General features: G+C 36.9%; 1 protein-coding gene across 2 annotated transcripts in view; it reads left to right on the top strand.

Moving 5' to 3' along the window:
• The window catches only part of ZNF407 (zinc finger protein 407), a 413038-nt gene that overhangs the window by 150632 nt on the left and 247159 nt on the right, over positions 1–15247 (top strand). For both annotated transcript variants that reach the window (XM_024754886.1, XM_024754887.1), the window contains exon 4: positions 582–656. In XM_024754886.1, the coding sequence (XP_024610654.1) occupies positions 582–656 (75 nt within the window). The remainder of the gene's footprint in view (positions 1–581; positions 657–15247) is intronic.

Raw genomic sequence — 15247 nt, 5'->3', positions numbered from 1 at the left:
AGAACATTTTTTTTTTTTTTTTTTTGCTTGTATTGCAGACACGGTAAACATTTATATCATTTTAAAAAACCTCTCTAAATAATTACCATGTTTTTAAGGAAGCTTCATGAAGGCTATTCATTTTCTCTTTTACAGTCCCTTAAATGTTTAATAAAATGACATTTTCTCAAACTCATTTCATGATTGAAGTGTGGGATCAACTAAGGGGCAGGGAATGTGATACTGAGGTGTTGCTTTATCTTTCTTACTAACTGACAGTGAAGACAGTGACTAAAGAACTAAAATCATTGGTTTGGTCCCTGTTCGTCTACTCAAGTGAGAAAATGAATCAGTGAATTGAAATGCAGTTATTTCTTCTGGTTTTCAGGTATTGCAGTATATTAATCTGTACGCAAGCCTTCTGCTTAGAATTTAGTGCCATTGTAATGTGCGTTTTCATGTTACAAATATATATTCATGTTACATATATATATTTATATATATATATAAAATCCATGTCTGTTTTTAAAAAATTTAGTATGTATTTCTAGCAGAGAGTTAAGTTTTAGTTCTATAATAACTTTTTTTTTTTTTTTTTTTAGGGTTGCTTTTGTAATGAAGAAACACCTAAATACTCATCTACTGGGAAAACATGGAGTTGGCACACCAAAAGAAAGGTAATTTTCATCCATTTTTAAAAAATTTAACTAATATAATTATGTTTTCATTTTAGATTTTGTTTAGTGGGGTGACTCCTAGAACTTTATCAAGTCAGTTTGTCATGTTCTACATTAGTGGTACTCTGTTGTTGAATATCATATTTTATGCCATTCTCCCATAAGAATTTTTTTTAACATCTTTATTGAAGTATAATTGCTTTACAATGTTGTGTTAGTTTCTGCTGTATAACAAAGTGAATCCTCTATATGCACACGTATATCCCCATATTTCCTCCCTCTTGCGTCTCCCTCCCACCTTCCCTATCCCACCCCTCTAGGTGGTCACAAAGCACCTAGCTGATCTCCCTGTGCTATGCGGCTGCTTCCCACTAGCTATCTATCTGTTTTACATTTGATAGTGCATATATGTCCATGGCACTCTCTCACTTCATCCCAGCTTACCCTTCCCCCTCCCTGTGTCCTCAAGTCCGTTCTCTTCATCTGCGTCTTTTCCAATAAGAATTTAATGTTGCATTTTAATTGTAGAAAATTCAATCTAAGAATATTTGAAAAGATTTGAGGGATTTGAATTTGTGAAACAACCTTGAAACAGTAGAAGAGTTAAATTGGAGGGAATTGACCTCTGCAAATGCATCAGAATGAGCTAAAATAAATATGTAAAACCAAACTATTTTCATTTGAACTTTGTGTATTTTTATTTTGAGGTTTTAAAATAACATTTTTTGAATTCTTACTGTAGAATTAAACATTGCTGATGTTAAAAAAGAAATACATCTTGTGTCATCCTCCAAATAATACTACGGTTGCCATGTCATGAAAAATAACACTACAATTACTGTCATCAACTGCCAGGTTTTCTTTTTTCTTGCTACTGTATCATAATTAGCTTCATCACATAGACTTAATTATATTAGGTGAACTGAAATACAGCAATGTCAGCTACCAGGTGAGCCTGGCTACTTCTGAAACTCTAAATCTTTAAAATGTGCAGCTCCCTCAGCACTAGTGCAAGCACTCTCACCTCCTTCAAAGACCTGGTAGGTTTTCAGCTTTCCCCAAATCCTCCAAGATGGTATCTGAAATTTTGCAGACACTCCTAGAAACTTTTGTTTTAAATACTATTTGAAAATGTCAGTCATGATGCAATTTATTCTATCATTCTATAGCCTAGGGCTTCTTCTGCCATGTTTGTAAATGTTTAATAAATTTTTTAAAAATTTAAAATACTCATCAATATGTTCTATGTTTACAAGGAATTTAACTTGACTTTTCTATTGGTGGCATATTGTTTTCTTTAGCATTTTAGTTTGGACATGACTACTGTGTCAGAATATTGGAATGTTACATATGCCTACTTTCTGCCTTTTGGTTTCTCATACTTTTCTTTGTAACATTATATTTAACTTGAGACAAAATTTATGTGTTGAACAGATCCTGAATGCATTATTCTTGAAATTCAAAAGATTTTTTATTATTTAAATTGTAATTTGGAACCTGTCAAAGTTATGTTTTGTAAGTATTTAAGAAACAAAACATTTGTAGTTATTGTGTTCTTGTTGCTTTCATTTGCATTATCTCATTAATCATTATATGACATTATCAGTGGTGCATTGTTATTCCATTATAGAACTAAAGACAGATTCAGGAATATACAACAATTTCTTCAATATCTCATCATTAATAAGTGTTGGAATTGTTATTTTCCTAATTCTGGTGCTCTTCTGTGTACTGATTATATTATCTCACGTTGAAATCTTTACATATAGGTACTTAGGGTGTTTTATTCACACAATAAATTTGAATGAAAACAATCTAGATCAGATAATTAGTAAAAATAAAATATTTCCCTACTATATAACTCGTATACATTTTGAACTCGAATGTATCATTTTTGCTTTTTATTTAGGAATTTTAAAAATTTGAGTATGTCTGTTCATATGGTTTCATATTAATGAAAAATTCAACATCTTAAACATATATTTATCCTCCAAGCACCTTAAAAACAGTAGATACCTCCTATATATGGTGCTAGGAGTTTGAAAATCCCAGTTGTACTCTTGGGTTTTTCCATTTACCTTTTCCTGTGCATTCCAGGATAACTCTCTGTTGCTTTCACTCATTTCAGTCCCTAATACAAAAAGAGAGGCTAAAAAGAGGCAAGAGAAAGATTGCATGTCTTTTTTAGCCTTTGAGGTATGGTAAGCTTTTTCTCCAATTTTTACATGATTTTTGTCCTGAAATGAGGAGATGAGTCTCAAATGGGAAAGTATTCCTCATCTTCTGGGTTATTACCTTCTAAGTAGTCCAAGTGCAGAGTTCATCTACATTCAACATTAGACTGAATTGTTTTTCCTACCAAAAATTCTGTGTTTCAGAGGACCTCTTGTTTATGATATCTGTTTATAGATAGGGCATTGTCTCTTCCTGATAGAAATACTGAGTTGGAATACCAGGGCTTCAGCCGCAGCATTATTTCCCAGTAGACGTCCATAGCTGCAGAAGGCTAAGATTTAAGTAGCAAAATCTAGCACAGTAAATACCGAAAGGCTCCTTCCTTCCAGTCCACCTTCCTCCATTCCTTGGAGAGGGAATTGATGCCTTTTAACAGTCTTAGGAAACAAAGAAACTCTTTATCAGCATATTCAACCATCACTTTGGGCATAACTGTTCTCTAAATTAAGTTAAACATTTTTTTCTTACCTACTTAAAACATTAATGCCTTGGCCATAGTTTTGCAAGCTTGCTATATTTTAATTTCTCTAGGACAATATAATCAGTTTATTCTTTTTATGTTTTGAATTTGATTCTCCCCTCTTATGCATTGCATATTATAGCAAATAGTAATAAAAGTTAGCTAAATAGGCTGTGACAATTAAATTAATAATGCATTTTGTTTGCAAGTATTTAGGCCTTGTGCTTTGACTGATATATGCAAAAATGATAATTTATTACAAACAAATCATATTCTTGCTCTATAGTTTGATGAACTAATGACTTTTGTCAGCATGACTGTCATTAGCAACAGAAAAGTAGATAATTTCAAATATATATTTTTTGACTCTGTGAACACCTGAAGTGATGGCTTGTGTAAGAACATACTTTTTTGTCCCTAAATTTGCATGAACTTATTTTAAGGTAGTATATTACTATATTTTAGAAGTCTTGTACACTTATATATAAACAACTAAATATAGCCACATTCAGTTCACATTCCAAAATGATAAACTCCAATTAATTTGCAAGTTCATTCTAAAGTATTCCTTATTTTAAGTAAGTAATTCTCTTTATAATATAGTTAGCCAAAGTAGCTTTCTGACTCTCTGAAATCTCTAATAGAAATCTAGAAAACGAACTTATCCACAATTATCACAATTGAAACAGCCATAAAAAGTATATCTTATGTGAAAGCCAGGTGCATATTACAATAGAAAGAGATAGCATTTGTAGTTCAGTGCTTGGAAATCAGCTGGGCTTTGAATGACTGTGTAAACAGGAGGAGGGGGAAATGATTCACTCAGAATTTCTGATCTGATACATTGCTTTTGTGGTGTCTGGGACAATATCAGGAAATGTCTATACTCGCAGTATCTATGGAAGGCTGATGTGCTCCCCAAGCCAGTTTTACCAGTAAAGGATTTTAAGTTGGATGTGTATATCTGAGGATCTAAGAGCTAAATAATGTACCTAGTTTTTCAAGTTATTAATGAATATCCAGATTGAGACCGTAGTATTTTTTCAATGAAGCAATTTTTGCAGGAGTCTGTGAATATTCTAAGTCTCAGATTGTGCCTTATTGTCAACCTAGCTGTGGGGTATCTTCAGGCCCCTGGGGGCAGGCTCAGGGCTGGCCAGTGAATTTGTTCAAGTGAATGGGTTTCCCCCAGGCTTTCTTCAGATTCCTGAGCCCTGATATTTTTGTTGGCTTCTCTCCTTTATCAGACATTTGTCACTTGTGATTGGGCATCTTACTTTTAACAGTATCTTTGAGCTTATTGATAATAAAATCTTTTCCCCTCATTTTTACATATACCAGATATTATGTAGTCTGAGTGTGGGATAGAAATACTGGCAGCCCTGATAGTTGTTCTCATTTGTTATGAGCAATTGCTATAGGACAGGATGTTGTGTAAGTCTTTTGGAATCTATCTCACCTCCTTTCTCAAAAACTTTTTTTTTTTTGCGGTACGCGGGCCTCTCACTGTTGTGGCCTCTCCCGTTGCGGAGCACAGGCTACGGACGCGCAGACTCAGCGGCCATGGCTCACGGGCCCAGCCGCTCCGCGGCATGTGGGATCTTCCCGGACCGGGGCACAAACCCGTGTCCCCTGCATCGGCAGGCAGACTCTCAACCACTGCGCCACCAGGGAAGCCCAAGAACTTTTTTATTTATATGGTAAAAATTGTGTGAAGGCATCGTCATTGTTTTCTGTCTCTCAGTTTAGATATAAGCCTCATCCTTTTTCTTTTTCTTTCTTTCTTTCCTTCTTTCTTTCTTTCTTTCTTTCTTTCTTTCTTTCTTTCTTTCTTTCTTTCTTTCTTCTTTCTTTCTTTCTTTCTTTCTTTCTTTCCTTCCTTCCTTCCTTCCTTCCTTCCTTCCTTCCTTCCTTCCTTCTTTCTTTCTTTCTTTCCTCCTTCCTTCCTTCCTTCCTTCCTTCCTTCCTTCCTTTCTCTCTCTCCCCCTCCCTCCCTCCCTCCCTTCCTTCCTTCCTTCCTTCCTTTCTTTCTTTCACATCTTTATTGGAGTATAGTTACTTTACAATGGTGTGTTACTTTCTGCTTTATAACAAAGTGAATCAGCTACACATATACATACTGAAGCATGAGGATGTCATCCGAAACCCAAACATTCCTGGGAAAAGCATATATACGTGTACGTGCACAGTTGTTATTGAAGCTTTGCCAGTGATACTTTGGGTTCATTAGAAACTTAGGTTACTTTTAATTGAGAGAATAATACATTTTTTTAAAACTCTGAATTACATATATTTAGGTAGACTCAAATTTTTCCTATTAGAAGAGATTATATTCATAATGTGAGATAGCTCCTGCTGTTGTCACTTGATTGTCCATTTTAGGTAAGTAACTTGCCTTTTGGCTAAGTTGTTATTGCTTATATTTTCCTTTATTAAAGGATCAACCATTTTCCTTAATATTTGTTCCATGTGAATTTCTGTAAGGTAAATTCTGTTTTCTATTTTATCATTGAAACAGGTAGCTTATTCTCATGGAGGCATTGAGATATTTCATTCCATGTTGAGTGTCCTTCTCGTCTCTGAAGAGTGTTCTTTATAACACTTGTCAGTCACGTTGTGTTTTCTGGCTCAGGTCTGCTCTCCCGTCACCACTGCTTATTGCTTATCGGTTTCCCCTCTCAGTTCTTCTCTTAATCAATGGCTAGTGATTTTTATTTAATATTTATATAAGAAGTGACTCTGTTGAGCCACAATGGAGGAAAAACATTTCAATTCATTCTATCTCGGATTGCTTATTTTAATGAGTGGGAGGTGGTTATATTTCAGTGACTTACTATTGCTTTTGCGTGAGCTTAGGACTCCCTTTCCTCTATCTTCTCCCATTTCTCCATCTGTAGACAGCATCTAGTATATAAATAGTATCCTATGATCATTTGACATCATTTTATTATAAGAAAGTTGGATTGAATAGACAGCCCTGCTAAATAATTATTTCTATGTGGAATGATAGAAGTCACATCACTCATGTAAAGCCAAGGTTGTTATTTTTAGAAAACTCCCTTCTATATTTTACTGACTTAATCTGACCACTTATTAAGGTACATAAGGAGATAGTATATATTTTCTACGGAAGTTATCTTGTTAGCATTTGGGTAGTATTTCTAAATTAAATGGATAATTAGGATGTTCTATGGTTGCTTTATGACAAATGTTTTCTTACTGAAATGGGTATATTCTAATTCTTACTTTATAAATTTTCCAGGTGAAAGTTAGCAAAAGTTAGCATCACTGGTGAGAATATCAGGATCTCAGCTCCTCATTTGTTTGTTGAAGTTTCCAACTTACTTTTTGGGGAGGTGTTTGGACCTAGTTACAAATGGTTCTCATGACTCATCTCTGAGGGGATAGAAAACCCGCTTTTCACGCTCATAACTTCATTGGGGCCCTCAGTTTCCATGAAGCAATGGTAGCCCTACTCCTACTTCAGTTGCGTAGTGTAAAGCTATGTGGAATATCTGGATTCTGTATATCTGTCCTATAATTTAGTTTGCTGTTCTGAATAAATAGTCTTTCTACTCATTTCTCAATGTGCTTTCAGTTTTGCCCTTCAATTAGTCCCATCCCTAGAGAGCTGCTTTCCTTTGCCCCCATTGGTTTTGTTTTCTTCTTCCGATAACATTTTGACTGATTTTGTACTTAGTTTTTATGATAATGACTTAAATTTCAGAATGTTTTAAGAAGTAACCTTATAAAATGCGTGTCTTTATTGTAAAGATCATGCTCAGGGGCGCAGCTCCTGAACACATGTCATGTTTTCCTGGTGAGATCCTGGGGGTAGGGGGGCAGTGTCTTTCTGGTCTCTCTTCCAGGAAAAGTTGTGCCTTTCTGAAACAACTTGTCATTTTGGTCTTAAGTACTAGCAAATTGTGAGTATAATTGAGTTTTCTTCTTCATGTTTACTGCTGGGAAGCTCAGTGCCAAAATTGTAATTCATCTCTAGAAATCAGGATGGACTTCATGGAATGCATTTTATTTACTACTGTTATTTCTAGTTTCATCCTTTTTTCCCTTATGGGAAACTCCCATTTTATGTGAGTGGTATATTTTAACAACCTCACATAAATCACAGCTCACATAATTCAAGGGAAGTTTTGCAATGAGAATTTTTGTGGAGTAGGGTCAGTATTTGTCTGGGAGGACATGTGTCTCCAGCCCTGTGGTTTGGGGGCATTGTGTCGAGCAGTGTGCAGCCCTGTTATGAGACGTGTTTTTAATTGCCCTTGCCCTGTTGTATGAAAATTTAGTGCACTTTAATGGTGCTTTTTATTTTTCGAGATTATCTTATTTTGAGGAATGCTTGCTCCTAAAGTGTGCTGAGCAGACATGGTGTGTAGTCCCCAGCCAAAGAAGGGAGGGTTGCTTAACTTTTATAGCAGGGTCCTTGCTCTCTGCTCCGTCAGAAGTAACTGCCGCTCTTAGCGCATCACAGTTGTGCTGATAAAATTCCATGTTTACTACTCTAGGGGAGATTTTCATGTTAGCAGTAGGGAAAGTCTAAGTGTTAGAAGTATGTGTGTGTTACAGAAATGTAAGATGGTTTTCTTTGTTTTCTGAGATTCATGTTTAAATTTTAAGCTAATATTTTATTGAGCGTTCATCTCTGTGTGTTTTATTCCCGGGCATTTAAATAGACATGGATATTATATGATTCTTGTTCTTTAGAAGGTATTGTAGGTTATGCAGTTATCCATAATATGTGAAAAGAAAAGCTACACAATGATACAAAAGAAAGTTTTAGAAGCGGGAACAATTAATCTTGCTTAAGAGGTATTATGGGGGATGCTAATGAAGACATCTAATTTATTCATTAATTTATTCTCCCAATAAACATTCGCCACATCTGCTATTTACAATTACTGCTGTGTTCCAAAACTGAAATGGCATGTCGTGTTTGAAGATGATACACCCTCCGTTCTCACGCCCCTTCAATTTAGGTTTGATGGACTGAGGCTAAGGATAGAGGGATAATACGCACATACAGGAAAAGGAGAATTTTATTAGGAGGCGCTGACAAAAATACAGTAGGGTGCTATTCCAGAGAGTGTCTGGGCCGGGTGTTGCTTTAGGATGAGTGCTCAGGAAAGACCTTTCTGAAGGGGTGCATTTTAAGTGAAGCGTAGATTCTGAGCCCTCCCAGCAGAGAGCACAGTCAGAGGCCTCCGGTGAGGTGTGCGCGAGCTTGGTGAGTCCTGCCCCACTGCGCCCTGGGGCTGGGGCAGGGCAGAGGGGAAGATGAAGAGCTAAGACCCCAGCCGTGCGCTGTTTAGGAAACGGTCACCCGTGGGAGTGTTTCCTTTAACGGGATCATGGGGCGGGTGAGGGTGGGCCTGGGCAACTGAGTCGGAATCCGGCTGGGAAAGAGCCTTGAATGCTGTGCCAGCTTTACCTCTTACTCTGTACAGAAGAGGAAGCCAGCAAGCCGTCGGTGGAGTTCAGCCCCAGGACAGTGTGGGCAAGTGGATTAGCCGGTCACAGCGACATTTCCTGGAGACCCTCACCGGCTCTCCCTGCCTCGCCTGCTCCCTCTCTCCCTCAGTGCCAGTCACCTTGCCTGATTCAATTGCGGAGCTTGCCTGCAAATAAGCTGTTTAGTCATTGGTTTTACAGGCTGACCTTGTTTTATTGTGCTTTGCAAATATTGTTACTTTTTACAAATCGAAGGTTTGTGGCAACCCTGCATCAAGCAAGTCCATCAGCTCCATTTTTCCAGCAACATTTGCTTACTTCCTGTCTCTTTGTCACATTTTGGTAATTCTCACAAGGTTTCAAACTTTTTATTATTATTATATTTGTTATGGTGACCTCTGATCAGTGATCTTTGATGCTCTTACTACGACTCTGAAGGCTCAGATGATGGTTAGCAATTTTAGCAATAAAGTGTCCTTAATTAAGGTATGAATATTGTTTCTTAAGACATGATGCTACTGCACACTTAGCAGACTACAATATAGTGTAAATGTAACGTTTATATGCTCTGGGAAACCGAAAAATTCACGCGACTGGCTCTTCTGTGATACTTGGCTTTAGTGTGGTGGTTGGGAACTGAACCTGCAGTGTCTCCGAGGTCTGCCTGTATTTCGTTAGACACATTCTGTTCCCAACTCCGTAACGTATTTCTTCCTTTCTCTATGTGTTTGTTCTTCCTATTCCTCATTACACTCCTACTGCATTCCATCTTTCCTGGTTATCATTCCAAATCATTATTTTATTTCAAGCTTCAGTATGAGGCCCCTGTCTTCTATGAGTTTCTTCCTTGTGTATTCCATCTCTAAATGATTTTGCTTTTTTCATCATATTCCTATGGAACCTTGGTGAATAAAGTATATATATTTCTCTCTCCATCTCCCAAAGTGGAAACCCAAAAGGCTATAATGATACTGTATATGTTATAATGATTAATCTAGTACTAGCTCATTGAGTTATTAGACCAGAAATGTATGGTTTAGTACTGATAATCTTTATTAAAATGACATCTGTTTTGTTCTATTGCCTCCTCTTTCATTCCTATATAGAAATAAAAGTGAATTCTGTGGAGATAGTGAACTATACCTTTTCTGCTATGAATGTTCTAATTGCTTTTGCATGTGATAATACATTGTTGTTTAATGTCACAAGTTAATTTTTTAAGGGTTTTGTTTTTTTTCTGCTACCATTTAGTAGTTCAATCAGATCTTGGATATAAGAATATCTGTCGTTTTAACCCTTTTTGAAGTCAGTGAATAAGTGATCCCAAATATGATCAATCAGATATGTTAAATGTTCAGGATATAGGTGTTTTCCCTTGGCAGGCATCTAGAATATTTTTGGTTATTCTCTTCTTTTATTTCACTTAAGTTGCTTTTAGAACACTGGAGCTTATGCATCTGGACTCTGATTAAAATATGCCTTAAGCTCTTATCCTTAATTCCCCATCAGTGCCAGAATTAAAGAGAACAAAGACCTATATGTTCACTGCAGCCTTCAATTAGGCCTAATTACCAACTTTCATACAGTTTCATTATACAGTACTGACTTCTTGTGAGATGTTCTTTATATTCATGATGTCTTGGAAGTTGCTTATAAAAGTGCAAGTTTAAATTTTTTCCTGAGGAATTTTCAGGAAACGTACAACCTTTCTGAAGTAATTTTTGTAAAGTTGGATCAAAGCAATATGATGATCCATTTTAACAGATGAAAAACAGGATGTTTACATTTCATTATGCCACAGAACTCTGATAGGAAAACTCAAGGGTTTACACAGGGTATTCTCTAAGATATCTCCTCCCACCCCCAGTTCTTAGTCCTTGGGTCACTTGAATAATCCACTGTGAGCTTCAAACAAAGGGCTTCTCCACCAACCCTGTGCTGCTCTCGCCCTCGTACTCAGAGAAAACAAGCAGACGTTGATGTTCTGTAAGAGACTGGCCGATCTTGTAGTAGTCCTGATGTTCCACAGAATGACTGTCTTCTGCTGCTGCAGGTCCTTCATTCCCTTTCAAAAGAATCATGATGTCATTTGATACGTTCTAAGATATTAGCACCTCCTAAGGTTGAATCATATGAAATTAACACTTAGGTTAAAAACCATCAAATACTGGCAATTTCATTTGAGTCAAACCTAATTCTATTTAGAACTGTTTCTAGCATATGATGTCAATATAGAGAGCTGCTTTTCAGTGAAGTAATCATTTCCATTGAGTTTTTAAATCTTCTTTTTTAAAAAAAATTTATTTATTTATTTATTTATTTTTGGCTGCGTTGGGTCTCCATCGCTGTGCGTGGGCTTTCTCTAGTTGCGGCGAGCGGGGGCTACTCTTCATTGCGGTGCGCGGGCTTCTCGTTGCAGTGGTTTCTCTTGTTGCGGAGCACGGGCTCTAGGTGTGTGGGCTTCAGTAGTTGTGGCTCATGGACTTAGTTGCTCCGCGGCATGTGGGATCTTCCTGGACCAGGGATCGAACCCGTGTCCCCTGCATTGGCAGGCAGATTCTTAACCACTGACCACCAGGGAAGTCCCTCCACTGAGTTTTAATGTTATCCAGTTCTTGCTTTTTTTATAGACAGTGATTCCCTAGACATAGTGTGGTGCAGTAAGTATGATGCAGAAATTGGGTCAGGATAACAGGAAAGCTGTCTCAGCAGACTTTTTTTTTTTTACTGTTTCCACTCAGTGTCCACTGAAAGCCATGTCTGCAGGTCTTCTAGGTCTGTGTCAGCTGCAATTTCAAGGCCCAGGTTTTGTCTCACTGTGAAAATCCTTCCCTGGATTTCCGTTCTATGTAATCGCTTCTTACTACTAAGAAGACTGATGTACAACTTAGCACATTCTATTTGGATTCTCTTTTTTGTTTAAAACACAGTGGGTATACGCCCTGGGTCCACACTAGATAATTTCTTGAGGGTGTGGTTGGCAACTTTCCTTCTCTGTCTCAGCTTTTCCAAAGGTGACTGACATTCAGTGAAGGTTGATAGATTTAAGATATTAAAGTCCTCATTGAAATTTTTCTTTTTCAGGATGGACTTTTTCTTAGATGGTCTAACATATGATTTATAGTCACATTTCTAACAAGGCAGTGCAAACTAGTGTAATTGTATGTAACTGTTGATGGTCCTGCCTCTTAACGGAGTCAACCTCAGGTGCATTCTTCCTGAGTCACTGTAGCTTTATCACCTTCTCCTGGGAGGCCCAGGACACATGTTCTCATTTTTCAGGGTTATGGTGACATGGACATGAATTTATAGTTATACAAGTACAAAAAACATCATACTATATATAAACACAGCATTTTATAATTTTAAAAGTGCTTACTTTTAGATAAAAACACGTTAAAGAAATTTTTAGTTGCTAAGGTCTAAACAATATCTGTGTCTCCTTTTTCATGCTAATCTGGTGGAGAAAAGGATTACGGGAAACAGCAGATTCAGCGGAACATATATATAATGAAGTTTTTATTTAAATTATACCCAAATTTTCTTTCAAGTTAATTAAAACAATAATTTTCCCTTTCCTTCTCACAGTGCATTATAATATTGAGAATGTCTTTTTCTCATTTCACATTGATAATTACATAATATGGATATGCCATATATTTTTGGCAGCTAGAAAGTGGCAGTCTTATTGCTGGATATCAGGTCTTTAAAATTTTACACCTTTTCCTTTTTCTAAAAAAATATTGTTTGTATGATAATCATATCTTGAAGATTAGGAAAATTTTTAACAAGAGAACTAGCCCAATGCTTATTATTTATTAGTACTCATAGTAATAGCAGTGTATGAACATATTCAAAGTCTCAGTGAGTTTCTGAGTTTTCTCTTTCTAATAAACAGGGAAAAAAACCTTACATAGAACACTGCTGTGTAAAACCAGTAAAAACCAAGTGCTCTGTCTGAAGCTGCAAGGGGGGCTGGGCCAAAGACCATGTCAGTGGTGGGGCGCCTTCTCTGCATCTCAGAGAAGCTGTGGCTTCCTCATCAGATTAAACAGAATCTCTTTATACGTCGAGCTCTTTTACTTGTATAGTAAGCCATTGACTTCTGCAGCTCTAGCATTTATAATATTGTTGATCCCTAAGTGATGAGACATAATGTAAATTTCTGTGGAAATTCCAGTTTGAATCTGATGTGCTCAGGTGCCGCTGAGTCTGAGCCCTTGACTTAGCTGGTGTTAGATCTCAGTACAGCTTTATTTACTGTGCTCTGCTTGTCATAGGTATCTGTGCCTCTGAAGAAGTGATTAAAACCAAAAGTCTAAACAGATCCAACTGCTGGAGTTGATGAAAATAAAGAAAGAATGAAAACAATGTAAGAGTGTAATCATTCTTAGCTAGAGATGTAAGGTTGGAATAAATTAAAATCTGGAAGGTAATGTTCTTGTTTTCAAGTTCAGTGGTAAATTCATAGATATTCATTATGTTATTGAGTGAATCAATAAAGTAAAATGGGGCCACAAATGGATCAGTGATGAGGAAACTTATTTTTGGCCCAGTTTTGCGCCTTGATGTCTGTGTAGTGAGACCGTGATTTGCCACATTCGCGTGACCCACATCATATGCTTGATGGGAAACAAAGAAAGTTGGTTTCAGAAAACTTTCTATTTAGTTCTCTAGCTAGTACTGAAAGTACTCCATTCAGTGAAGGAGAAAACGTTATTGAATCTTGAAGAGATGGCTCTCTTACTGGTAATGTTACGAATGGAATACATCTGGCTTTCAACAAAAATGTCAATTCTTAGAAAATCATTAGTCTGTAAACATTTATCTGAAATTACAGTGGGGAACTATTAATTCATGTGGCTGTTAACTCACTTTTATCATGAGAAAAGTTTGACTTGGAAATTTTAGGAAGTGTTTTTCCTTGCATAAGGTCAAGTTGGCAGTGGAGGGACCCTCAGCTCACCCTGCCATAGAGAAGCACTTTCTTCTGAGTGAAGCGGCTCTTAGAGGAGAAGGGTTGGGAAACCAACAGCTGTTCCTCTGGTGGAGCTGCCCTCACAGAGAGGCGCATCTCAGGAAGGACCCTGCTCTCACCGGGGATTTGGGTGGCCTGGGGCTGACCTCACCTGCTGAGTCCTGGTCAGCCTCCAGTAGTATCTGAGAAAGAAATCGGGATGAGCTCTGTCCTAGGAATTGGAGGCCTTTTCATCCCAAGATGAAAGGTGCTACTTTCAGTCGAAATAGCTTCATCTTGAATGCCTGTTTAAATGAATGCGCTCCACTTTACAGGTATTTTTCTCAGTTTCCACCACTGGTTTCATCTGCCTTTCTGCTGACTTGATGCTGAGGCCCCAGCAGAACAGTGCTAGGACATTGCAGAGTGTGCCACCTGTCTGTCTGCACAGGCCTCTAGGGTCTCCATCTTCCTCTTGTCCTGCCTCTGGAGACAGGTCAATGTGACTAAGGAATGATGTTCTGAAATAGAATGTAGAGTTCATTTTTTCCTTATTGGACGAACTCATAGCTTTGTTAACGATTTTAGACTGTATTTATAGAATCACTGAGATTCTTAAGGGGTTACTTAATTTTTTTAAAACACTTTACCACCTTTTATGAGGGAAGGTATATTCTATGAGGCTTTCTAAAGGTCTCAGTTCATATGCCTTGCAAATGTCAGTGACTTACTATATTTAATTTGCCCTAACACCAGGTAGCTTATTGCAGAGCAGTACAGAATTTTGGATTTTAAAGAGAACCTTTACATTTCATAGATGTGAAAAACATTTCAGAGAGACTTGATCTAGACCATCTAGATATTCAGAATTTTGGCAATTAAAGAATGGTCTGTGTCTACAAATTTTATAATTTCATTGCATCCTTCTTTGGGAACAGAAGAGCTATGAGTCCATTGTTCTTTGGTAAAGCTTTGCTCTTTCATGGGTGACCTTTGGTAGTTTTGCATGTAATGCTTAGTATCTTCTCAGCACCTTTAATCTTAGTAATTGATGGTAAATTTTGTACAACTTAAAGTATCTATGAAAGATAAATTCTCCCCCCTTTCAGGTGCTTATTGATAAAATATATATAAAATTAGAAAACTCTGAGTGTATTTGTTTAAATTAAACAAGAAAAGTTTGTTTTTAGTCTGAACATATTGCTGTAAAACTTTTACAGTCATGCAATTTATAGAAATGGTAGACTTTCACTCTTTCATTTTTTTCTTTCAATGGTGACATCAATATTGCTAACATTTGTTGGAATATAAAGTATAAAACAAGATCTTTCCTGAAAATACTACATAGTGAAAAACTACCCAATGACTATCTATAAACTGGACCAAGATGAAACAGTTTTAATCTAGCATGAAGAAATGTGTCAGAGTGCATTTTCAAGTATTGGGCTGACTGCAAAGTAAACTTGGATATTT

The sequence above is a fragment of the Neophocaena asiaeorientalis genome, unplaced genomic scaffold (assembly GCF_003031525.2).
Source record: "Neophocaena asiaeorientalis asiaeorientalis breed wild unplaced genomic scaffold, Neophocaena_asiaeorientalis_V1.1 scaffold124, whole genome shotgun sequence".
NCBI classification, from domain to species: Eukaryota; Metazoa; Chordata; class Mammalia; order Artiodactyla; family Phocoenidae; genus Neophocaena; species Neophocaena asiaeorientalis.
Note: the sequence above shows the minus strand (reverse complement) of the source record. Positions and strands in the feature narration are given on the sequence as shown.